At 61.5% G+C, this 23,146-nt stretch overlaps 1 protein-coding gene across 4 annotated transcripts in view; it reads left to right on the forward strand.

Annotated features, from left to right (window-relative positions):
* The window catches only part of RBFOX3 (RNA binding fox-1 homolog 3), an 80,659-nt gene that overhangs the window by 53,559 nt on the left and 3,954 nt on the right, over positions 1-23,146 (forward strand). Inside the window, exons 2-10 of one of the 4 annotated variants that reach the window (XM_029212126.1) lie at positions 4,856-5,110; positions 12,230-12,367; positions 14,358-14,411; positions 15,227-15,319; positions 16,914-16,974; positions 20,278-20,331; positions 20,621-20,753; positions 21,365-21,404; positions 22,315-22,376. In XM_029212126.1, the coding sequence (XP_029067959.1) occupies positions 4,856-5,110; positions 12,230-12,367; positions 14,358-14,411; positions 15,227-15,319; positions 16,914-16,974; positions 20,278-20,331; positions 20,621-20,753; positions 21,365-21,404; positions 22,315-22,376 (890 nt within the window). Of the gene's footprint in view, positions 1-4,849; positions 5,111-12,229; positions 12,368-14,357; positions 14,412-15,226; positions 15,320-16,913; positions 16,975-20,277; positions 20,398-20,620; positions 20,754-21,223; positions 21,411-22,314; positions 22,377-23,146 lie in introns of those variants that run through there. The other 3 variants (XM_029212128.1, XM_029212125.1, XM_029212127.1) reach the window with 3 other exon arrangements.

A 23,146-nucleotide genomic window follows, 5' to 3' on the forward strand; every position in this document is an offset into this window, starting at 1 on the left:
CATCTTCCTTCCTCCCGAATCGGTCCACCCTCTGTGTCCGTTGCCCTCAGCTCCCCTTTGCCAGATGAAAAAACTTTGATCTCTCTAGAACTTACTGCCTTCCAACCACCATCACTGTCGGCTTAGAGTGGTCAGTTCCCGCTGGGCCAGAAACTCCTCCAGGGCAATAAAGAGAGTGGTGAGTAAGGACCAAGAAAAGAGAGTGCGTCTGGAGAGAGACTAGGAGTCGGCACATTCAGTGCAGCCGAGGGGTCAGGTTGGATAAGTCCCGCGAGCTGACCATTAGGTTGTCAGGTGGCAGAGGTGGGAACCTTGCCCAAGGTAGTTTCAGGGGATGGTGCCAGGGAGAACCGGCTTGGGGTGGGATTACGAGGGAACGGGAATAAAGGAGTTGCAGGTCTAGGCAACTCATTCAAGAGACTTTGCTCTGTAGGGAAGCAGTGCACGGGCTTTGTAGCTGACAGAGCCGTGTGGTCAAGGAGGGTTTTCTTTTCCCATCGTGGCAGAGAGTAGACAACTTGCCGGAGCTGTGAGCACGTGCTGGTGACAAGGACTCGACAGCAGTGTGCACTGAAGTGATTGGTCACAGACAGGAGCGGGGACGGGAGGGAAGGCCGAGGGTAGGACCACAGGCAGGGAGGTGAGCAGGGGAGCATGGACGTCGTCTTCCATGTGCCGCGGGAAATAAGAAGCACGGTCGCCACTGAGAGCGAGGCTAGTGGAGCATGGCTGGAGGGCTGAGGAGGGAGAGTGAAATGGTCATTGAGAGTGAGGGGCAGTGCCTGACAGAAGAACGTGATCTAAGGAAATCAGGGTGATTTGGTGCTTTTCTCCAGTTGTGGGCCACGGAGTGGAGTGGGCAGAGGTGATCTTACTGGTTTGCCAGGCCAATGTGATGACAGGAGAGAGGAACAGATTTGCAGAGGGAGTGGGGATACGTGACCCGACCATAGTCTTTAAGCTTTAACCCGTCTGTCCATCGACCCATCCATTCACCTTTCATCAATTCACTCTCCATCCGTCTTTCCATCCATCTTTTTATCCATCCATCTATCCACCCATCCACCCCTCTGCCCATCCATCATTCCATTCATCCATCCACCCACCCATCCAGTGTGCATTGAAACTCCTGGGAGTACAGCAGTGTTGTGCTGAGGAGGTACAGGGATGTGGGGATGGAGGGTGAGTGAGTGGCCCCCGTTCTCTGGGAATTCATGAACCCCTGGGGAGCCAGACAAGTTCACAAGCTGCTCTGAGATCATCTGAAACCATGAGGCTATCTGAGATGAGCCCCATGGCCTGGCAGGGGGACTCTGCTCAGCTCATGCCGCCAAGCTCAACCCCTCCCTCATTGTGGCCCCAACAGACCAGGGAAGAAGGAAGAAAAGGAAAGTGACAAACACTCACTGTTGCAACCCTCTGTGTGCCAGGCAGCTAGACAGCCTCTCAGGATGAACCTGATTACTCACTGCTTTTCCATCCTAGTCTGGTCTGGCGGCTCTCAGCCCAGGCTACACTTCAGAACCTCATGGGAAAGTTTGGTTTTAAAGTTGAGCTGCCCTTTGGTGGGGTCCAGCCATGCGTGTGCAGGCAAGGTGAAGGCCACTCATGGACGACAGCCACCATGCGTGGGCGTGGAGGACACCCAGGGCGGGGGTGTCGAGAATTGTCCGGGACCCACTGAATCACGCCAGAGATGACCACCGCAGACGGGGAAACAGAGAGGATAAAGGGTGACCTGGGGCCACTCGGTGGCCAAGATGGGGGATTGGAGCCCTCCCTGTGCTTTTGCGCATCTAGACTGTCACTAGGCTGTGGAATCTCACCTCCCTCCAGTCCCCACCGTCCCCCGCACGAGGAGCAGAGGGCCAGGTTTGGGAGCCAGTGGCCACTGCCAAGTCACTTTGCCCCGTACCTCAGCTTTATTAGCTGTGAAATGGGGAGGTGGCGTTTACCTTGTAGGTTGGAGGGAGTTCGATGAGTTCACGTCTGCAGAGCAGGGAGCACCAAGTGCTCAGATGTGCTGACTTTATTATGTTGCAGATGTCCCTCGATGTCCCCGTCCCATAGCTGCTTCCTGCCCACCCCAGACCCCTCCAGACCCTGGCACTCAGGACTCCAAACACACCTCCCAGCATTCCCACTGGGTCGAAGCTTCCCCTGACAGTCTGGGCTCCGGGCTTCTGTCCAGGAACCACGCAGTGGGAGTGAACAGCGTCTGCCCCTCTGCCAGCACGGGACCCGGGGAAGAGTGCACTGGGGAGAGCTATGGGTGGGGTGGTAAGGAAGCAGACGGGAGAGGAACCCCCCTTTCCTGGAGCCTTGGACGAGGTGGGGAAGAGGGGGCCCTGGGCAGGTGTAAGTTAGTGAAGGTTCTAATCAAATATTTATCAGTTAATTGATATCCGGAGGCTGCTGACAGCACCCTCTCCCTCACCCTGGCCTGTCCACACTCCTCGCCTGGCTCTCCGCCCCCTACTCCCCTCGGCCCCTTGCCCTCGCCGTCCTGGAGCCTGGCTGCTCGACCTCTGCCAGCCTCCCTCCCGCCTTGCTGGCCCCCTCCTCCCTCATCCTGAGCCCACCCCTTCCTTCTCCCTCGGGCCGGGAGCCGGGAACGTTGCCAGCACGTTGGCCGACTGGGTAATGGGGCTTTTCGGCTACTTGGGATCAATGAGGCCAGACCCTCCAGCGAGGAACGGGCCCTCATGAGTGTGTGCACGTGTGTACACGCGTGTTTCCCTCCACTCGTAAGGGGTGTGATCTCTGCCCCAGGTTCTGCAGAGAGAGGGGAGGGACCTGGGGGCTTCACCAAGGAGGACGTAGAGGACGGGACTTCTCATCAGGCGTCGGGTCACCCCAGGAGTGAGGGGTGTCGGCTGCGAGGCAGTGAAGGCTGGCACTGGGGCCTGGGGAGCAGGGCAGGGCTGGGCCCAGGGCAGAGAGTTGGGGGCCTCAGGCCTCCGGCTAGAAGGGAGGTGAGCAGGCAGACAGTGGAGGGGCAGGGCTCCAGCCTGAAGGCAGAACACCAGGCCTTGCGCTCAATCTCCATGGCGCTCAGGCCACCCCCAACCCTAACAACTGATTCAACATCTGGGTAGTTGGATTTACTCCCCAATGGATAGCAGACGTCACCAGGGCAGGGGCTGCCCATCCGGGTCCCTGCCGGAGCCACAAGCCTGGCACCCCCAGCTGCCCACTAAAGAGTTTTGGGTGAATAAATAGTCACCAACTGAAGGAACAGCGTCGAGCAAGCCAGCCCGCTCACTGGGAGAAGCACCTGTCTCGCGGGGGAGATGGACAAGGAGACAGACGCTAAAACTGAGGTCAAAACACGCAGAGGAGGGCTTCCCTGGTGGCGCAGCAGTTGAGAGTCCGCCTGCCGATGCAGGGGACAGGGGTTCGTGCCCCGGTCCGGGAAGATCCCACGTGCCGCGGAGCGGCTGGGCCCGTGAGCCGTGGCCGCTGAGCCTGCGCGTCCGGAGCCTGTGCTCCGCAATGGGAGAGGCCGCGACAGTGAGAGGCCCGCGTACCGCAAAAAAAAAAAACACGCAGAGGTTGATGGGGGAGCGCGGGAGCACACGCGAGGTCCCAGGGCATCGGGAAAGCAGTCACAAGGGTCAGCCGTCCCTGTGTGTGCAAGGGTCCTTCCACACTGGGAGGCTACTCCAGTGAGAGGTGGCCCCTGTCCTTCCAGGTGGTGAGGAACCCTCTTCCCTGGAGACACCCTCAGAAGGCCAGGGGCCGCCTCCCCTGCTCCCCAGTGTGTGTCCACAGCAAGGGACAGCCAGAACCCTGCTCCACCCCTACCTCCCCTGGCACCACGAAGGACCCCAGTGGCTTCTCTGGGGCTGAGGGACCTGCTACCAGGGCTGCTCTTTATGCCTGACGTCAGTGGTTCTCACAAGCCCCCAGAGTGCAGGAGGAGGTCTGGGGCGGGGCCAAGAGTCTGCCTTGCTACCTGCTCCCAGGTGATGCTGTTGCTGCAGGTCCTGGCACCCCATGTGGAGAACCATGTGTTTCCGGGCCCTGCTAAGGGTCAGCGCTTCTAAGAGCCCCCGCGTGGCTGGGATCAGCGTCGAGGGAGCACTTTCCCTCCTGGGGCAGCAGGCCTTTAAGAGGGTGGGAGGGATCTTTGGGGCATCTCCGGGATCCTCAAGACAGAGGCGGGGACCCTACTTGCCCCCCTGATAGCACCTCACCCGGTGGCCACCGTGAGGCCGAGCGGTACCAGGCTCCACGTCTGCACCATCAACTCCAATCCTCTTCCCTGCAGGCTGTGAATCGTTTTCCCTCACTCCTGCTTTACTGATGAGAAAACCAAGGCTTAAAAGCCTTTCTAAGGCGGGAGGGAGAGGGTGTGGCTATCAAGGGCCACAAGAGGGATTCTGGTGCTGCTGGGACGTTTTGTATCTTGACTGGACCCATGTCACTCTCCTGGTGGGGAAGGTTTCACAAGATGTCACCACTGGGGAACACTGGGTAGAGGGTACACGGGATCATGGTGAGATATTTCTTACAACTGTTGTGTCTACAGTTATCTCAAAATATTTAATTTTTTTTAATTAGGTGGATTAAAAACAAAAAAAATCTTCAGTGTACTCAGGCCTGACGAGTTCGCACAAGTGGCCTCAAACACAGAGGTGTCTCACCCCAGACGTGGGCTCCCCAGAATTCCCCCTGCAGCCCGGCTCTGAGCTGGTGCCCCATGCTGGGGGAGCCCCCGTCCTAGGGGGCATGGAAAATGCTGCTGAAAGCACAGTTGGAGACCACAGAGCCTTCTGGAGAGGGGGCAGTGAAAGGGGGCAGTGTCCAGGCCGCACGGAGGTCTAACCAGCCTTGCTCTCTCCTTCCCCAGGGCAATCAGGACGCCACGGCTCCGCCTGAAGCGATGGCCCAGCCCTACCCCCCGGCCCAGTACCCCCCTCCGCCACAGAACGGCATCCCCGCCGAGTACGCCCCGCCGCCACCGCACCCCACGCCGGACTACTCAGGCCAGACCCCGGTCCCCCCAGAGCACGGCATGACCCTGTATACACCAGCACAGACCCACCCGGAGCAGCCCAGCAGTGAGGCCAGCACACAGCCCATGGCAGGGGCCCAGACAGTGCCGGTAAGGGCCCCCCAACTTCAGAACTTCAGGGGGAGTGCCGGTGGGGAAGGGGCCTGGGGGCCTGTGTATGGAGAGGCAGCCCCATAGCAGGAGTCCCCGCCCCCAAGAAGGAGCTCCTAGCCTCCAAGCTCATCGCCATCCGACCCCAAGGATCTTTCTGGTGGGCAGGTGCCACGGAGGGGCAGCCAGGCCCACCGCCTCTAGCTACCCCCCCACCCCGGTCTCCCCGAGCGGCAACTTCGGGCCAACTCTCACCTCATCTGGGAGATGGAGCGTGTCCTCAGCGGTCAGTGACCTGTTAATGGGAAGTGAGAGAAATGCGCGAGGCCAGTGGCCTGGGCTCGCCCGGCCCAGCGGCATCACGGGAGCAAGCAGGGGGCGGCGGGGGTGGGGGGTGGGGGGGGCTGGCGGCAGCAAGGAGAGGCCCAGGGCCCCTCAGGGCTGTCTCGGGTTGCAGGCACTCCTATCATTGCTAATCACTTGTAATCTACCTGCTTGGCTGCCCTCCAATCAGATAGCTTCAATTATGTGGTTGTAATGCAGCCCCAAGGAGAAAGTGCTGAGCCGGGCACTTCTCGGAGATTTCCTGATAGCCAGGGTCACGTCCAGGAGTGGCCGCCGCCCCTGGCCAACCGGGGTGGGCGCCCTGTGAAGGTAGCCCCTCTGGAGACCAGGCTGCCGCATCCCCTCCCTGGCCTCCTCCGCTGCGTTCTCCGGGCGCCCACGCCCCGCCGAGCTCTGGGGCTTTGCGCTCGTCCAGTTGGCCCTGCTGATCTGTCCCATGGCCGGCTAGCGGGGCCTGGCAGGAGGCCAGCACGCCCTGTGCTGACCAGGAGTGGCACCACCCATCTGACGGGTGCCCCCCTCTAACCCAGCCTGGCTCCCACACTGCTCCCCTGGATCCAGATATCACCTACCCCCCCTGTGCAAGCAGCAGCATCCAGGCTCTGGGGAGACACAGCCCCCCCAAGCTGCCCCCTGGGCTGGACCAGACCCCAGCCAGTGCCCTTCCTGCCTGCTCGAAGCACCGCCCAGCCTGAGTCAGCACCAAAGCCACCAGGCTTCTCCATTATCCCAGTGTCCCTGGTACAGGGTGTCTGCCGTAGACGCCCCCAGGGTTCCACGGATGAGAAGGGCAGCGCCCACGGGCCTTAGAATGGGGAGGCAAACCATACCTCCCTGGTTTAGCTTTTCCACCTCGGAAAAGAGAGGTGAGCACGGGAGCCAGAGGGGCTCCCTGTGAACAGGTCATGGCCAGCCAACTGGTCTCTTTCTGATGGACAATAGCAGACGGGGTGTATCTGGAAAAACCTCTCACAACCTCCTTGTGAACAAATACTGACCCCCAGAGGTTTGCCCTGGAAGCAAGCCTGGGAGACAAGAGGATCAGCCTTGCAGCTGACACAGAGGGTGCCGAGACCGACAGCTAACACCCTCTAACGCCTCGACAGCACAAACGGAGGCCTCCTGGACCCCCTGACACAGCCTCACCACGACAAATTCAAAGTCGTCTCCCTTCGGGGCTTCCCTGGTGGCGCAGTGGTTAAGAATCTGCCTGCCAACGCAGGGCATACGGGTTTGAGTCCTAGTCCGGGAGGATCCCACATGCCGTGGAGCAACTAAGCCCTTGCGCCACAACTACTGAGCCTGCGCTCTAGAGCCCGCGAGCCACAACTACTGAGCCCACGTGCCACAACTAGTGAAGCCCGCGTGCCTAGAGCCCGTGCTCCACAACAAGAGAAGCCACTGCAATGAGAAGCCCGCGCACCGCAACGAAGAGTAGCCCCCGCTCACCGCAACTAGAGAAAACCAGCGCACAGCAACGAAGACCCAACACAGCCAAAAATAAATAAATTAATTAATTTAAAAAAAAGAAAGTCGTCTTCCTTTGGCAGACATTTGTGGGGACCTGCTTGTGCCAGGTGCTGAGCCAGCACCGGGGACACACGGGGAAAATGACCGGCCCTGCCCCGCGGGAGCCGTTGCTTCCCACCAATCAGGGACATAAAGTGGAAGGGGGCCAGTGTTGACCTCCGTGCCTGTGAGAACCCACGGCCCCGGAGAGGACCCAGGAGTCTCGGACCCAGAAGCCAACTAAGACATGAGAGTCTCCCTGCTCAGCTGAGCGCCTCCCCAGGAAAGTGCCTGGGCCAGAGAGCCACTGAGCCCGTGAACGGGCAGCCTCGACCTTCCTTTCTTTACCTGAGGCTCTTCAGGTCCGGCAAGGGGGTCAGAGTCTGCTGCTGTTCCATCGGGATCCGGAGACAGAGGCCCCAGGGGTGAAAGTTACTGGATTAGTAGGTGACCTCGAAGACACCCAGAGCTGCCCGGCAAAGATTTTGGCGTGAGTGCTCTGACTGGGAGTGTTTCTTCAAGCAGGGGCTTCCCACCTTGGGAGCAGCTGGGGAGGGTGGCCGCCGGCCGTCCCGCTCTAAGATTCCAGGAGCCACTTCTACTAGAGTAACTCCTGGCACTCCCAGCCCTGCTTCTCAGCTGTCTTATGTCCCTCCTGTGTCAGGCCTCCGTCACTTCTCTGACTCTCCTCTTGGCCTTCCCCAGGCAGCCTGACGCTAGAAGCAGGAGGTGCGGGCTCCAGCTTTTGTCCAGACCTGCCCTCTCCTGTCTGTGGATTCCGTTTGTCATCACGGTGTCATCTACGTTCTTTTGTCAAAAGGCAGCAGGGGGAGCTGAGGGATTGGGGCTGCTGATGGAGCGGGCCCACCTCACTACCCTGCAGGGCCCCCCAGGGGTACGAGTTGGGGACCACCTCCCTGGAGTACTCATTCATTCAAGGTCATGCGGGTCCCCTGCAGGTGTCCTCCCCACCCACTTGTCCACCCTCCATCGTGGGACAGCCAGAGGGACCTCCTCTCAGAAACTCCTCCCCTTCTCCCAAATCTTCCTCTGGGGCCGCCTCACCTTGGCACCATGGGCCTCACACGGCCTGCCCCTTGGCTGTCTCTCCTCCCCCACCAGCAAGCGCTGCAGCAGCAGAAACTCCACCCGGAGCAGTGGCCTTTGGTCCCCTGTGCTCCTGGCTCTCGGGGCTTAAGAAAAGTAAAAGGGGTGGACCGTGGGGGGAGTGCAGCACTGCAGGGTGAGACTCAGCCGCGTGCCGCCTCCACGCAGGCATGGTGCGAGCAGACGGCACCATCAACACCAACGCAACAAGCACAGCGGCCAGCAGAGAGCTCCTGGAGCGTGGCATCATCCACGGAGTCCAAAGCGGACACACAGCTCCACTCAAGGTTCAGAAGAAGACTTCATGAGTGAACGGCTTGAGGCCACATGTGGAGAATGCCTCCCCCAAGGCTGGCTCACCGCCCACCAGGGGCGAGCCATGTCTGGCAGGCAGCTGACAGTCACTGCACGAGTGCCCAGGAGGTCTTGGAGGACCAAAGATGAGGAGAGATGGGGCCATAGAGAAAGGGCATTTCCAGGAGTCTCCCGTGCGGCATCGGCAAGCCTTGACTCCATCCCAGTGACGGCCACCAGGTCCTGGCCTGCTGCCTGTGGCCCTGCCAGACCTAACGAACCCTGCCCAGGGCCCTCTTGGCCTCTCCCTGTGCTGGGCTTGGGGAGGCCCAGGTGAATAGAGCTGCAGGCTCCTCGGAGGGTGCGAGGGTGGGACATATGCTGTCCCACCGAGATGGGCCGGCTGCTGCCTTGAAAGGTGGAGGGGGACCCACGACGACTCAGGTGACACAGAGATGGGGAAGACACAGAAGCAAAGCGGCCGAGGGCAGTTGTGGGAGGGGAGGGAGAGTTGCTGCCGCTGTTTCTCTTTTCCCTGCATTTGAGAACCAAAGACAAAAATTGCTTCAAAAAAGAAAAAGGAAGGGCTTCCCTGGTGGCGCAGTGGTTGAGAGTCCGCCTGCCGATGGAGGGAACACGGGTTCGTGCCCCGGTCCGGGAAGATCCCACATGCCGCGGAGCGGCTGGGCCCGTGAGCCATGGCCGCTGAGCCTGTGCTCCGCAACGGGAGAGGCCACAGCAGTGAGAGGCCCGCGTACCGCAAAAAAAAAAAAAAAAAAAAAAGGAAGTAATGTCCCTTGGAAGGCAGTGCAGGCTGCCTGGACCACTGTGATAAATGGTGGGAAGGCCTCCATCTCGCCTTGGGGCAGCCAGTGTGCTGTTGCACTCTGGGGTTTCTCTGCACATCTTACAATTTCACAGTCATTGAACCCATTTATCTGCCTCTGTCTGCAGCTGCGCTTGGGGGCAAGGGGGGCTCTTTTCTTACTTGTGTCCTGCCCCCATCACCCCATTTCTCCCACCTGACCCTCAGCTGCTCCCCTAAGGGCCTTTGGGGTGGGATGCAGAGGCAGGAGGACCCTGGATCTTGGAGACACACAGTGGGCTCAGTTCTGCTATTAGGAAGGGCCCAAGGCGGGACAGAAAGGACAGCCCAGCCCAGCCCCAGATGCCCCAGCTTCGTCAGCACCCTCCCGTGGTGTCCCCGCTCCAACCCCTGCCCCGCCCAGGGCTCCCCATCTCCTCCGAGCGCAAGCTGGGCCTTTCCTATGGCCCTGGCCACTAGGTCGCGCTGACCGCTGCCCTCTGCTGGCCCAGAGTCAGCATTGCATGCCCCTCTCCCACTAGTTTTCCAAGTCTGGGTTGAGTCCATTTAGTCACCTGTACCCAGGAGCAGCTGAGGGCACAGGTCTGTGGGAGGCACGGGGTGGAGGGGGTGACAGGGGCACTGGGCCCACCCTTACCACTGCATGGAAGAGCTACAGCTTGTTGTAGCCAGAGGGCGGGGCTCAGACCTATGTAGAATCAGCACATGCACTGTCGCTTCTGCCTTGATTCAGGGGCACAGGTGGGCCCTCTGAAGGTGACGCACAAGCTTATCTTCTGCAAGGAAGAGTGGGACCAAGGGAGGAGGACAGCAGGACAGCTGGGGAGGGGGCTGAGCTCTTGGGCAACTCCAGGTCCCGGGCTTGGGGGGAGGAGCCCACAAGTGTCCCCGAAAAGCCCAAAGGCAGCTGCCCCATGTTGCCCATCAGGAATGAAGGCATGTACAGGCCAGATCAGGATTCTCAGAGACTTGCCACCTCACTCCCACCCCACCAGCTGTTCCTCCTCAGACGCCTCCCTGCTAAAGGTGGGCTCCTGGGAGCGGGGGTGTCGGCACTTGTTGGTAAACCCCCAGGAACAGGCGCAGGACCCACACTTGGGCTCAGAGAACACACGCTCGTCAGAACTGGGCCTGCCACGCATGGGATGGCCAACCTGCTGAGCCCCAGGTCACGCGTGTCCCCAGGCACACGAGACGATGGTAGCTTCCAACCCACGAATGGGCCCTGACACCCTGTGCTTCCTCTCAACACAGGAACACAGAGCTGAGGCTAAGGGGCCTTTGAACAAGATGCTCCCACACCCCTGCAGCCCTCCACGCCCCCTGCCAGCTCACCACCTGGAAGTGTGCCCAGGAGCTGGTGACATCCCCTCCCCTCCCCTATGGCATCCGCTGAATGCAGGAGTTGGGGGAGCGGCCCTTTCCTTCCAGAAAGGATGACGAGGGTGGCCATCTAGGGCAGGCACTCAGGAGTCCAGAGACATCTCCAGCCACTGGCCTTGGTGAGGCTCTGCCCCTCGGGGTCCATTCCTCAGCCACAGCACGAGGCCTCGGTCACAGTGACCTCGCCCTGCTCACTGTTCTGGCTCCAGGAAGCTTGTGGTACTGGTCAGCACTCCTCTGGTGGACAGAACCCACCAGAAGCAAACGGGCAGTTCCCGGGGACCTGTGGAAAGTGCTCTCCGGCACCTCTCCTCTCAGCTGTGTCTCCGCGGCCCAGCCTCCCGCCGCTGGCCAGCTGCCTCTGCTCCTCCAGCCACGTGGGAGACCACAGCCACTGGGACTTCCATTTGTGCAAAGTCTAACCCAGGCCTCGAGGACCCTGCCCTCCCCGCTCCACTCTCTGTAGGCCCCCAGGCAGTCCGTTGTCTGGAGTCCTGTCCCAGAAGCAGACCCCCAGACAAAGGTTCAAATTCAAGCAGTGTATTGGGCTGGTGATCCCAAAAGACCCGGGAGGAGAGCCGGGACTTGAGACAGGAAGAGGAAAGAAGCAATAAAAGGTGTTTCTCGGCCCGTTGTGCCCACAAGGGGCAGAGGCACAAGGGGGCAGAGGAGCCCCACGGGAGGGAGCCGGCGTCTGTCCACCCACCCCATCCGTCACCGGCTCTGATCCTGGGTACTAACGCTGAGCAGCCCGCAGAAGGCCATGGGTGCCAGCCCCCGGGTCACGATGAGCCAACCAGGCCCCTCGGTCAGTCCTCCCCCACTCACCACGCCCAGCCTGCCTTTGGCTCTGGGGATTCAGCAGGGACCAACCAGGCTGAAGGGCAGCCTGGCTGTGAGCTGATGGCCCGTCCCTGTTGAAGTCCCCAGGGAGGAACCTCGCGCGCACGCCACCAGCGCAACCTGCTTGTTGCACTGCACCGCCTCGGGGCCTCTTCACGGCCTTGGCCTCTTGGGGAGCTGGTGGGAGGGGGGTCCCTGCTTTGTGGCAGCTTTGTTCCCTGAGACCCAAGTCTTTCAGAGTCCCTCTGTTGACCAACATTTGGCTCCAAAATGAGGACCAGCTCTGAAGCACTGGACGTGGCCACCCCTGAGCCTTGGAAGATGCAGAGCCCCAGAGCAGGGTTAGAAGAAGAGGCAGGCAGCCCCAGGGGGGCCTCCCTGTGGGGCAGCACCACCACGGATATGTGTGTCGCGGTGGCTTCTGAAACTTCTCCACTTTCTCATCGAGCTGGAAACCCCAAATGGCGCCCATGGTCCCAGAACTCGGGCTGTCAGGGAAGCAGTGCTCTCATGACCTCAAAGACCGTGATAGCCAAGGGACCGCTGAGGTCAGACCTCAGTGGACAGGCCGAGCCACGGTGGGAGGACGCACTGCGCCAGGGAGGCCTGGCCCTGCCATGGTGTTGCAGACACAGCCCGGGGAAAGGCCTGGAAGTGGGACCTGAGGCTGAGGTGCTGCTGTGCCATGTCTCCTGTGGGTCCCAGGATGGGGACGTCCTAGGGGCCTGGGGAAGACCTGGCACTTAGATGGTCCCCTGCTGTGGGATGGGAGCTGAAGGGGGCACCTCCCAGCCCGGGTCCTCTTCCCGCAGCAGACAGACGACGCGGCACAGACGGACAGCCAGCCGCTCCATCCCTCCGACCCCACAGAGAAGCAGCAGCCCAAGCGGCTACACGTCTCCAACATCCCCTTCCGGTTCAGAGACCCCGACCTGCGGCAAATGTTCGGGGTGAGTGTGTGTGGCCCCTCCATCCGCACTCCCACTCCCAGTGCACAGCCCAGGTGTCAGAGAGGCCCCTGGGTGCCCTGCCTCCCGTTGCCCTCTGGGTCCAGCCCTGCTCTGACCTGAGCCTGTGGGGTAGGAGGGAGGAGGAGGGATGCAGGCTCGGGGTAGAGAGACCTGCGTGGCTGCCACCTCACCACCTGCCCCTCAGGCCCAGGCCAGTGCCAGTCAGGTTATCACTCCGCTGGCCCCTCCTTCTGATGGGGGCTCCAGGGACCCCTGTGCCCCCAGAGCGGCAGCCCAGCCTCCTGGCCTCACACCCAGCAGCCCTGCCTGTCCTGTGTGCCTGGGGCCCAGGCACTCAACCTCTCTGGGCATCCTCCAGGCCCCGGGGTGGGGTGACGGGAGAGCACAGGATGGGAAGCAAGTGTGCGTTCCGTTCCTGGATTCTCCCTGTCTGTTCCTAGACTTTGCTCTGTAGGATTTCAGCCAGTTGTAGGGTTACTGTAAGATCCTGCAGGGGGGCCCCTAAGTCCCGTGGTGACTTTATTCTGTCACCTGATTTGAACACCTAGCAGGTGCTGACACCCACTGGGTGCCAGGGCTGCCCCGTGGGCAGGTGAGGGGGCAGCAGCCAGGGTTCAGCCCCGGCCACAGAGGACACATGCGCCTGGCCCGTGTTCCCTCCCTTTCTTCCCTCTCCCACCCCAAACTCTCCTCGCCATGCCTGCCCTGTGCCCACTCCCCACTTCTGCCACAAGTCAGGCAGGCTCTGGGCCCTGAACCCCAGCCCTCCCCTCATGCCACACACCACCCCAGATGGGATTTGTCAGGCAAACAGGAGGTGGCCCTCCTGGGATGGACTCAGCACCTACACCTGCCCTCGCCCCAGATATCCACTTCTCTTCCCGGGGGCCAGGCCCCACTGGATTTGGGGTTAGACCCAGTAGGCTGCAGGCAGGGTTTAGAATCATCGGAAGATGAGAATTCTGCCCGCTCTTGGCCCTGGGCCTGGGCAGCTGCCAAACCTCTCTGAGCCCGGGGTCCCCACTCAGAGCAGCTGGTATTACGATGTTATTAGGTCAGTTCACTTGGACGCCCTTCCAGTCCCTACATCACGGGCCTCAGCACACTCAGTCCCTACAGGCCGCCCAGGGGCGCCCATGGTCCCTGCAGGATGCCCATGAGTTCACTCGCCCCTGCAGCACAGCAGCACCATCCTCCCTCTCCAGTACTTACCTCACTGTCTGGTTCCATGTCCCTCCCTGCCCACGTGACACCCGCCTCCCAAATGTTACAGGGTGAAGGGGAAACTCATCAATTGTATGCACTGGAGACCTCAGGACAGGCCCCTCGGGACCTCAACTGGGATTTTAGGGGACCTGGTTCACAGGTTCCTGGTCTCACGTGCCAGTGAGGGAGACAAGGCTGCCCCTTGGGAGTTCCAGGCCAGTGATGGGGCAGGAAGGGGGCAGCCAGAGCGTCTGGGCCCAGCTGACTGGTATGTCCTGGTCAGGCAGAAGGGCCTGGGGTCACTGCACCCTGCCCCACACACAGCCCAGCCCCAAACAGCACAGGTAGCAGGCAGTGCAGGGTCCCTCCCTAGCACCTTCTCTCTTCCAGGGGCTCCTCTCCCTGCCAGCACCCCACCTTTTGGGAAGGACTTACCCAGAACCCATGTGTGTGAATTAGGGCTGTGTGTCAGCAACTTGTGTCAAAGTCCCAGCAGGGAGAGGAGAGGATGCTGACGACATCGCAGATGGGGCCAGCGTCCTGGTGGGAAAAGCTCTCTGCACGGGAAGGTGGGGAGGGATGCCCCCCCGCCGCCAGGCTACCCAAGAGCACCTTCATGTCCCTGCAGGAGGCGGAAAGAGGGCCGGGGGCAGAGGACCTGACACAGGCAGGGGGCAAGGGTCCCCTTGGGAGCAGGCTAGCCGGGCCAGCAGTCTTAACACACCCTCTCCTGTCTCCCCCACCCCCATCTCTGTCTCTGCAGCAATTCGGAAAAATTTTAGACGTGGAGATCATTTTTAACGAGCGGGGCTCCAAGGTGGGTGCCGCCCAGAGGCCGCCACCATTACAGCGCCCGGCTGTAGGTCCCGCCAGGCTAACGTGTGAAATGTGCGTTTGCTTCCTGGAGAGCTCCGAGCCTGAGGACCCCTGAGCGACACGGGTGCTTGTACTCCCCGCTCCTCCGCCCGCCCCGCCCTCCCCACCCCGCTGTCTGTGTTGTCGCTGCCGCTGCTGAGACTTCCTTCTCTCTAAGTCGCCGGGACCTCTCTGTCTGCACTTGGAGCCCCGGCCCCTGGGCCTGGGTCCCCAGCCTTCGAGCCGCTCCCCCGGGGGCCACCGGCCTTCCTGGAGCTGCCCGGAGACTCGGTGGAGGGCCTGCAGGGGGCAGGCGGGAGGGTGCCCGCTCCTGGACGGGAAGACCCCCCCGCCCCGGTTGGGGCTCCTGGGATGACGATGGGTGAGGCTGCCCCCACTCGGTCCAGAAGCCCAGCCTTGGCCCCCCAGGTGGGGTGAGGGCAACAGTCCTGGCCCCTGGTCAGGTCAGCATCTCTCTTATAGCTCTGGCCTGTCCCTTCAAGTGCCAGGCGGTCAGCTCAGGTCAGGCTCAGGCCAGGCCAGCAGCTGCCCCACCCCCGGGACCGTACGTCTCCCAGGCGTCCTGCCAGTGGCACCAGGACAGACCTCTGGGCTGCCCGAGTCTCTCCTTCAACTCACCTGACTCAACCCCTCTCTCTCTCTCTCTCTCTCCCCGCCCCCCATTGCCCTGCCCCACCCCCACTCCCCACGCCTCCTTTTTTTTCCTTTTTCTCATCCTATGTCTTTCTCTCCATGTCTGTCCTTCTCCGCTCACAGGGTTTTGGGTTTGTAACTTTTGAAACTAGCTCAGATGCTGACCGAGCCCGGGAGAAGCTGAATGGGACGATCGTAGAGGGACGGAAAATTGAGGTGCTCAGATAAGTTTGCTGCGGCAGGGACGCCCTTGAGAGCCGCCTCGGTCACCCTGGGCCCCCGACCCAGCCCCGCTGCTGCCATGCAGAGAGCCAGGCCAGGGCCCCATGGCAGGGCCAAGCTGAGATCGGAGCCAAGCCCACCACCTGCCACGCCTTCTGGGTCTAGACCTCAGGCTCACCCAAGGGCCCCCCGCCCTGCCCCCTCCCTCTCATTCCTGGAAAAGGTCCCCAGCTGTGGGGCTCAGCCAGACACTGGGAGGAGCCCCAGAAGTCTCGTCTCCGAGGCTTGGCGGCTCCAAGGACCTCAACCAGCCCAGCCTGCCCATGGCTGGGAGCAGGTCATTAGTCTCACCAAGGAGCGGCAGCTGCCCCGTCCCCCCTCCCCATGCTGCCCCATCCTGCAGTTTGCCTCTTGCCTTTATCCCCCAGAGGGTGGGCAGCAGTACGAGCCAGAGCCTAGAAAGGGATCCAGCCCAGAGGCGCAGAGGGGAGGGAAGGCGAGGGGTCCCCCGACACGCCCCCCTCCACCACCCCTTCCCGGGCGGCTGCGTGTGCCCTGCTCAGTGCTGAGGCTCTGGTGTCCGGGAGCTGGGCTTCCCGAGCAGGGCGGGCAGCAAGGGTGGCCAGGGAGGGAGGGCTCAATGGCTAGTGTGGAGCCACTGGAAGAGCGGTGGAAGGACCTGAGGGAGGGTTTCCAGAAGCAGAAGGAGTGCCAGAGGCACCGACCTCAGCCAGGCTCCAGCCCAGCATCCAGCAGCCCAGGCTGCGGCCCCAGGCCCCAGGGGCTCACACTGACCGGGGGGAGGCAGTACGGCCCAGACCCCTCCCTCGAGCTCCACACCTGCCCTGCTTTCTCCTCCTTCCTACAGCCCAGCCCAGTCCTCTGGGCAGCCTGACCACGGCCTTAGATGTCTGCACAGTAGGACCCACTCCCTTGGTACCTACCTGCTCCTCCCCCATTGGCTTTGCCCCACCACCACGGGCACGTGTGCCCCCCGCCCCCACAGAAAGCTCTCTGCTGGCCTCAAGGGAAAGGGATGCTGCCCCCACGGGGAGGGGTGACCATCCTGGTGCCCACAACCAGGAGGGCCTCAGCAGCCACCCACGGCACAGAAGTCGTGGGGGCCATTCTGTTAGCTGCGCTGAGAGCACTTTGGGGAGAGTCCACCAGCCAGCTGCCCCAGTGGCCTTGGGTTGCCAGAGAGAGGCTGGGCTCGGTTTGTGGGAACAGTCCTGTGAACGGCAAGAGCCAGTGGGACTGGGTACAATGCTTAAGCCGAGGGCCCGGGGCCTGGGCCAGGCTGGGCACCAGCCAGTGCTGGGAACAGTGATGGCCCAGGTTCTCAGCCGGGGGGTGAGGTGCGGGCAGCACTCGGAGGGAGGAGGCCAGTGGGGAGGGCAGGCCATGGTGGGGGGCCAGGCGAGCAGAGGAGGCGGTCCTGTGCCTCGCCTGGGCGTCCCAGGGCCTCCTCCCCAGCCCCCAGCCCCCTCCGAGGTGGCCACGGAGGAGAAGTTCAGAGCAGAACCATGCGGCCAGTGGCCTACAGGCTAATGTTCCCCTCAGCCTCTCCCTCCCTTTCTCTGGGCAGGTCAATAACGCCACGGCCCGAGTCATGACCAACAAGAAGACTGCCAACCCCTATACCAACGGTAAGCGGCCCAAGACCCCAGGGAGGCTGCAGGGGCCACCAGTGGGGACAGGGCCCAGGAGGAGCCCAGGCTGCTGGAGGCCAGCCTCCCTGGATGCTGAGTGCCCCCTCATGTCCCGGCTCTGCCGCCGTCAGAAGGGGGTGGGTCAGCGAAGCAGGAGGAGAGCTGGGGCCACCCGCCTCCACCCACACAGCTGGTGAGACCCCCGTGCTTTCCCGAGCGTGGCCGTACCCAGAGGCCGAGGACAGGCTTCAGGCACGGGGGGAAAGAGGCCACTCCCTGGATCGTTCCTTATTTTCTAAGTGCCGAGGCTAGAGGCGCTCAGTATTTAATGAGTATGATGACAGTTAGAGGGACAGCCCCCTACCGCCCACCCCTGGGCCTTGGAAACACGGAAAGCTTGAGGCCCCGCTGGCCGTAGTGTGCGTCAGCTGAGCGGTGTGCCCGTGTGCACCTGGACCCGACCGTAAGCAGATGTGGCCAGTCTTCTTCGAAACAAAACAGCTGATGCTAAATGCTGGCTGCAGGGAGGCGTGGAGGGACGGCTCTCAGCCTCTGGGTGACTTACCTCCACCAGGCAAGGATTGGTGCGGGGACTGGTTTGAGTGTAGCTGGGAACTCTTTGGGGCCTTTTTTTTTTTTTTTTTTTTGGGGGGCCTTTTTGACTTTGTTCCTCTAGCCAGGGAGCAGCAGCCCTGCTCCACCGGGACAAGTCTCCTGGCAGGGCATGGGCTTTGCTTCCCACCCCCACTAGCAGGGAAGAGCGGACTGAGCCACCCCCAGACTCTCTTGTCCTGGTCTGATCAGGTATACATGGAGTCAGGGGACTGGCCAGCATGGAAAACCTAGGGCAGGACAGTGGGCGGATCTGCCGCCTGACTCGCCAGCTGGGCCCCCCAATCTTCCCTCCTGGGGCAGGGCTGGGGCACTGGCCAGACCCCATTTAGATGAGATTATTGTCGCTCCCATCCTGCTTTTTTGAGGACTATCAAAGCTCAAATTCTTTCTAAAAATCTGGGGGCTCCCCGGCTTTGCGCCTGTCCTGAGCACACACTGTGTATGATTTCAGTGACCTGGCGCTCAGCACAGGAAGGAAAGAGGTAGACGTTTTTACAGGCCCAGGGTGATCCAGGGGGCTGCGCAGCCTCTCCCGAGAGCCACACGCCCCTGCTTTCTGGGCAGACCTGAGGATGTTGAGGAACGTGGGATTCGGAAGAGAATCCATCCCTGAACAACTGCACCCTTGGCTCGGAATGGGCACAGAACCGAGGCCAGTTGAACGACGGGGAGTGGAGAGAGGGAGAAACCTCTGCCCACTTCGGTGGCAAACATGGTTTCATTTAAACATCTTAGTTGGCCTGGGCAAGAGTGACAAGGGCTGCAGTGGGCCAGCCCTGGGTTCCCTGCAGGTGGCAGTGAAGCCCGGCTCATGGGCTCTGTTGACTGAGGCTTTACTCTGCTTAACACTTCAGAGGACTCAATTCATCAGTCGGTCAGAGGGGCAGAAATTTCCACTTCAGGAAATAGACTCACAAGGTTTGACCAGGTGTTACTATTTGCTGAAGAAACAAAGGATCCACCCAGGTGGGTCTCAGACTGCCTCTGTCATCTGGGGTCCCAGACAGTGAATTGGGGCCAGAGCAACAGGTGGAGGCACCCAGGATTCCAGAATTGGCAGAGAGAGGTGCCAGGGCCATCCGAAGCAGAAGTGCAGCCTCTCTGACTGCACCCAGGAGAGCCGCCAGATGGGACCTAAGGGAGGTGGGCTTGGGTCACTGGCTCAGGACTCTGCTCCATCGTGGATTTTTACTAAGAAGACTCAGTTCTTGGGACTGGAGGTCATCCCAGAAGATGAAGCGTTTCTTCCCTCCTGACCTGGTATTTATAGAAGATTCCAGAGGCCTAGCAGTAACGTTCAGACGCAAACATCTGTGCTGGTCGTGTGATGGTGGACCAGGGATGGGAGGCGACCCACAGTCTCATGGAGAGTGTGGAGAACGGGCCCCCAGGAGGAACAAGGCCCCAGAAACTCTGTCCTGGACACCTCCCGGCCAGCCCAGCAGTGGGGCTGTTAGAATCTGGGCTTGAGACGTGGAGCTGGGCTGGGGGTATGCTGCAAAGATAAGACCCCGATAAGCTGAGGGGCCAGGGGCTGGGCCTGGTCAGGTGAGCTGACCCCACCCTCACTTCCTGACCACCTGGAGCTGGTACAGGCTCAACTGGCTGGTTTCTATCCCCAGAGCCTCAGGTGGGAGCAGGCCTTCACCCGTGCACCTGGGTCTCTGGTGGGAGAGGATGACCAGCCTGCCCATCTGCAGAGCGGGAGAGGCTGGGGGCCAGGGAGTGGCCAGGAACGTGGGTCTGGCATCCCACAGCTGGTCTGGCTCTGCCACTCTCCAGCCCTGTGATTCAAGGCTGCCGCGCCTCCCTGAGCCTCCATTTGCTCATCTGTAAGATGGGAGGTCGTGACACCTTCCTCGTTGGATGGGTCTAGGACAGTGTGGTATATGGTAAAGTGGTCAGAGGATGCTAGCTGTCCTTCTCATTATCCCTAATCCCAAGCCCCCTCCTCCCCACCTCCTCCCCCGGCAGCCCTCGCACCGGCTGCTTTGGGGGAAAACAGACACAGGATAGCAAAAGCAGGACTCAGCACTGAGAAAGGGAGACCCTCGGGAGCCCCTCGGGAGCCCCGACCCAGGACAGAGACGGGCAGGAGGTGAAGGAGGTCGCCATGGCTGAGGCCATGCTCCTTTACGGCAGCCTCTGACCCTCCTGGAAGGCAGCCAGGTGCCCACATGAGACAGCTCCCATGAGATTGGGCCGTCAGGCACTAACGTACCCAGGCCACCAGCACCCCCCATCCCAGCTGGGGGCCTACAGACGTTGCATAATAACGCGTTCCACTTTCCCTCCTCCTGCTCTCCTGCAGACACTGCAGACCCCAAGCTGCTGGGGCCAGTGCCCCAGGACAGGGAGGGCCTGGGGCAGGCTGGGGAAGGCCGAAATGCGAAAAGAATCAAGACACCAGGAGGATCGTCAGCAGTGACTGGGTCTCTGTCAGGGAGCAGAAGGCACTCAGCCAGTGAGGCTGCAGCATCCCAAGAGGGTCCCAGGGACTGTGTTCCCACCTAATCCATCTACCCTGACTGCAGATGGAGGGGTCCCGCCCGTCCTCTGCAGTGGCCACGGCCTCGGAATGTCCCAGTGGGGCTCATCCTGGAGTCTTTGGGGTTCCCAAGCATAGTGTGAGGTGGGGAGACAATGGGGAAGACAGTGATTGGGTTTTCTTTGCTTCTCTTCTAGGCTGGAAGCTAAACCCGGTGGTAGGGGCAGTCTACGGACCTGAATTCTATGCGGGTAAAGGCTGGAGCTGCGGCGCGGGGCTGAGGCGGGCCTGGCCGGGTATTGGGTGGTCATTGGCCAGTCGTCCTGGGTGGGAGGACGTGGCCAGGGACGTGGCTAGGCGGGGACGGTTTTCGGGTGGGCGTGGCCAGGCCGAGGCGTGGTGGGGGCGTGGCCATGTGGGAGTGGCCAGGCGGGATGTGTGGCCAGATGCGGCCGTGGTCAGGCCCCAGCCCTCCTGCCTCCCCTCCTTCCCTTAGCCTTCCCTCTCACACTGTCTCCTCTCCGACGCCCTTTCCTGCAGTGACGGGGTTCCCCTACCCCACAACCGGCACAGCTGTTGCCTACAGGGGCGCGCACCTACGGGGCCGGGGCCGGGCTGTGTACAATACGTTTCGGGCTGCGCCGCCCCCGCCCCCCATCCCGACTTACGGAGCGTGAGTACCTGGGGCGCACAGGGAGGGAGGCTTGGAGAACGGCCCCGGGAGCGTGGGGAGGGGGGCGTGGTGCAGCCAGAGGGGCTAGGCAGCCTTTCCAGCACTGTGGCGCGGGGGTGGGGGGCGGTGGGAACCCCAAACTTCACACAGCAGTCGCTTCCATATCAGTACACCCACCTCCGCCCTGCCACCGGATCTCAGGGTCTCTGGCATGTGAGGGATGTTTAGAGCCCCAGCACCTTGCCCAATGCTTTAATGGGTGGTGGTCGGCCCTGGAGCTCAGTGGGCCTTCTCTAAGCCCTCCCTGGTCCGTTCCCCGGGGCCCGGTGCCCTCCGACCCTAATGGGGGGGATACAGCTGCCTGGGGTGGAGTAGGGGAAGGGTGAGCAAGGTGGGCCGACGGGCCCCTGGGTTTGTGGGAGAAAGGAGCTGACCAGCAAGGGTGTTACTCTATTGTTATACCAAAACAGGGCACTGGAGCAAACGCTTGTTAAAATGCCAGTCCCATGGGCAGGGCTGGCACCCTGCCCCCTCCCTCCTCAGCAGACACCGGAGCCGGCCTACCCCACCTCTCCAGCGTTCCCACCACTTTCTTGTCCGTTTGCTTCCAGGGTCGTGTATCAGGATGGCTTTTATGGTGCTGAGATTTATGTAAGTGTAGCCCCGGGGGAGGGAGGGTGGACTCTGGCATTTCCTATGTCTCAGTGAACAGTCAGCGTCTCCCACTCCCAGCCCCACTCCCCCAACCCCCTCCCGTCCTGGGAGCCCAGGGGGCGACCTCAGCACAGGTAAACCTGGGTTATCTGTGCTCAGGGTGCGAGTAGCAATGGATCCCCCAGCAGCCCGATGAGCCAGGCGTGTCTTCTCCGTTTCACAAGGTGTCAGTTGTATGATGGGGACAGTGGGTGAATCTCCCATATTCCTAACAGCATTGGGGTCACTGAGTGAGCCCCCATAGGCACCCTGTGTCCATTGCAGAGGCCAGAGAGAGACCAGGAGGTAGAGGCTCCAGGGCAGACCCCCTTGATGGGGTCCTGTCTCCTCTCTTCTTTCATGGGGCTGCACTTACTGCTTCCTCTAGCTCGGAGCCCTTGCTGACGACCCCCACCCCCACCCCACACAAGACCTCATTTCCATCCTGGGTGGTCACCTGTAATTCAGCAATCCATTGGTCAGGGCTAAGACGTGGTCTGAGTTAATGCCCTTTGCCCTTGTCCCATCCCAGTGTCCAGGATAGCACCGAGTCTCCATACCCATCAGCATCAAAGTCAGGGGTACGCTGGCCTGGTGGCAACTCTGTGAGCACCTACCATGTGCCAAAGCTTTGAACACAGCCAGACATATCATTGATGCTCACCCGTGTGTGTTGAACGCACAAATGGACGCATCAATGAATGAATGAATGAGGTGAACAGAAACCCCACCTTGAACCATGCCACGAAACCAGAAGCCAGGTGCCCCCAGGCCTGCACCAGCTACCCCTCACCTGGCCAAGATGAAGGTTGAAATGCTGTGTCCAGCCCACTAAGCCCGTGTGCCGTGTCCTCCCCTTACCCTGCAGGGAGGCTATGCCGCCTACAGATACGCTCAGCCCGCAGCAGCCGCGGCCGCCTACAGCGACAGGTACCCGCGGTGGGCGGGGGCGGGGAGAAGATGGATGGGTCGTCGGGCTGGGCTGGGACAGACAGGAACCCTCACCCACAACACTCAGGGCCTGGGGGTGCCTCCCTTTGGTGGACACAGGGTCTGGGCAAAGGAGAGCAGGTCCATGTGAGCTTGGAGACCCCAAGCCAGCAAGCCCCAAACTTCTGTAATCACTTCCTGCCTGCAAGAGAGGGGAGCCTTGGGACCCCCGGGTTCTCGGGTAGCGGACAGCTCCTCTGATGCCCAGCCCTGGAGGCCTAACCCCCCTCCCCAAGCTCTGGAGGCCCGAGTGAGAAAGGTAATTAGGAGCGTTTGCTTCTGCTCAGGCACACCTCTGACGCTTCTCAGCGCTCCCAGGCCTGAAACCCTTCAACCCCGAGAAAGAAAGGCAGTGTGTGCACCTTGGGAGCAGAGGCCTCTGCCCACCTGAAAGCACACCCAGAGGCCCAAGGGGGGGTTCTCTTTTGTTTTGAGGGCAGGTCTCGTGGGGGGGGCTGGCCTGTCACCTTTCCCTGTAGGCACTCGGCCTGTTGGCTGCAGAGCTGCAGGCTGGGGAAGCGTGTGGGCTCCAGTACCAGCCAGGCGGTGGGCGCTTCGTGGAGGACAGCCATCGTGTGCCGGCTCTGGCCTGGGAACTGCCCAGCCCTCCCTCTCAGGGGCAGGCGGCACCCTTGGGCCCACACCTTCCTCGCAGCCTCACACTGTGTCTCAGCCTGTGGGTCTTGTCGGGGGTGCAGCAGGCCAGCGCT

Source organism: Monodon monoceros, unplaced genomic scaffold, assembly GCF_005190385.1.
Source record: "Monodon monoceros isolate NGI ecotype Baffin Bay Population unplaced genomic scaffold, NGI_Narwhal_1 Super_Scaffold_9, whole genome shotgun sequence".
Taxonomy (NCBI): domain Eukaryota; kingdom Metazoa; phylum Chordata; class Mammalia; order Artiodactyla; family Monodontidae; genus Monodon; species Monodon monoceros.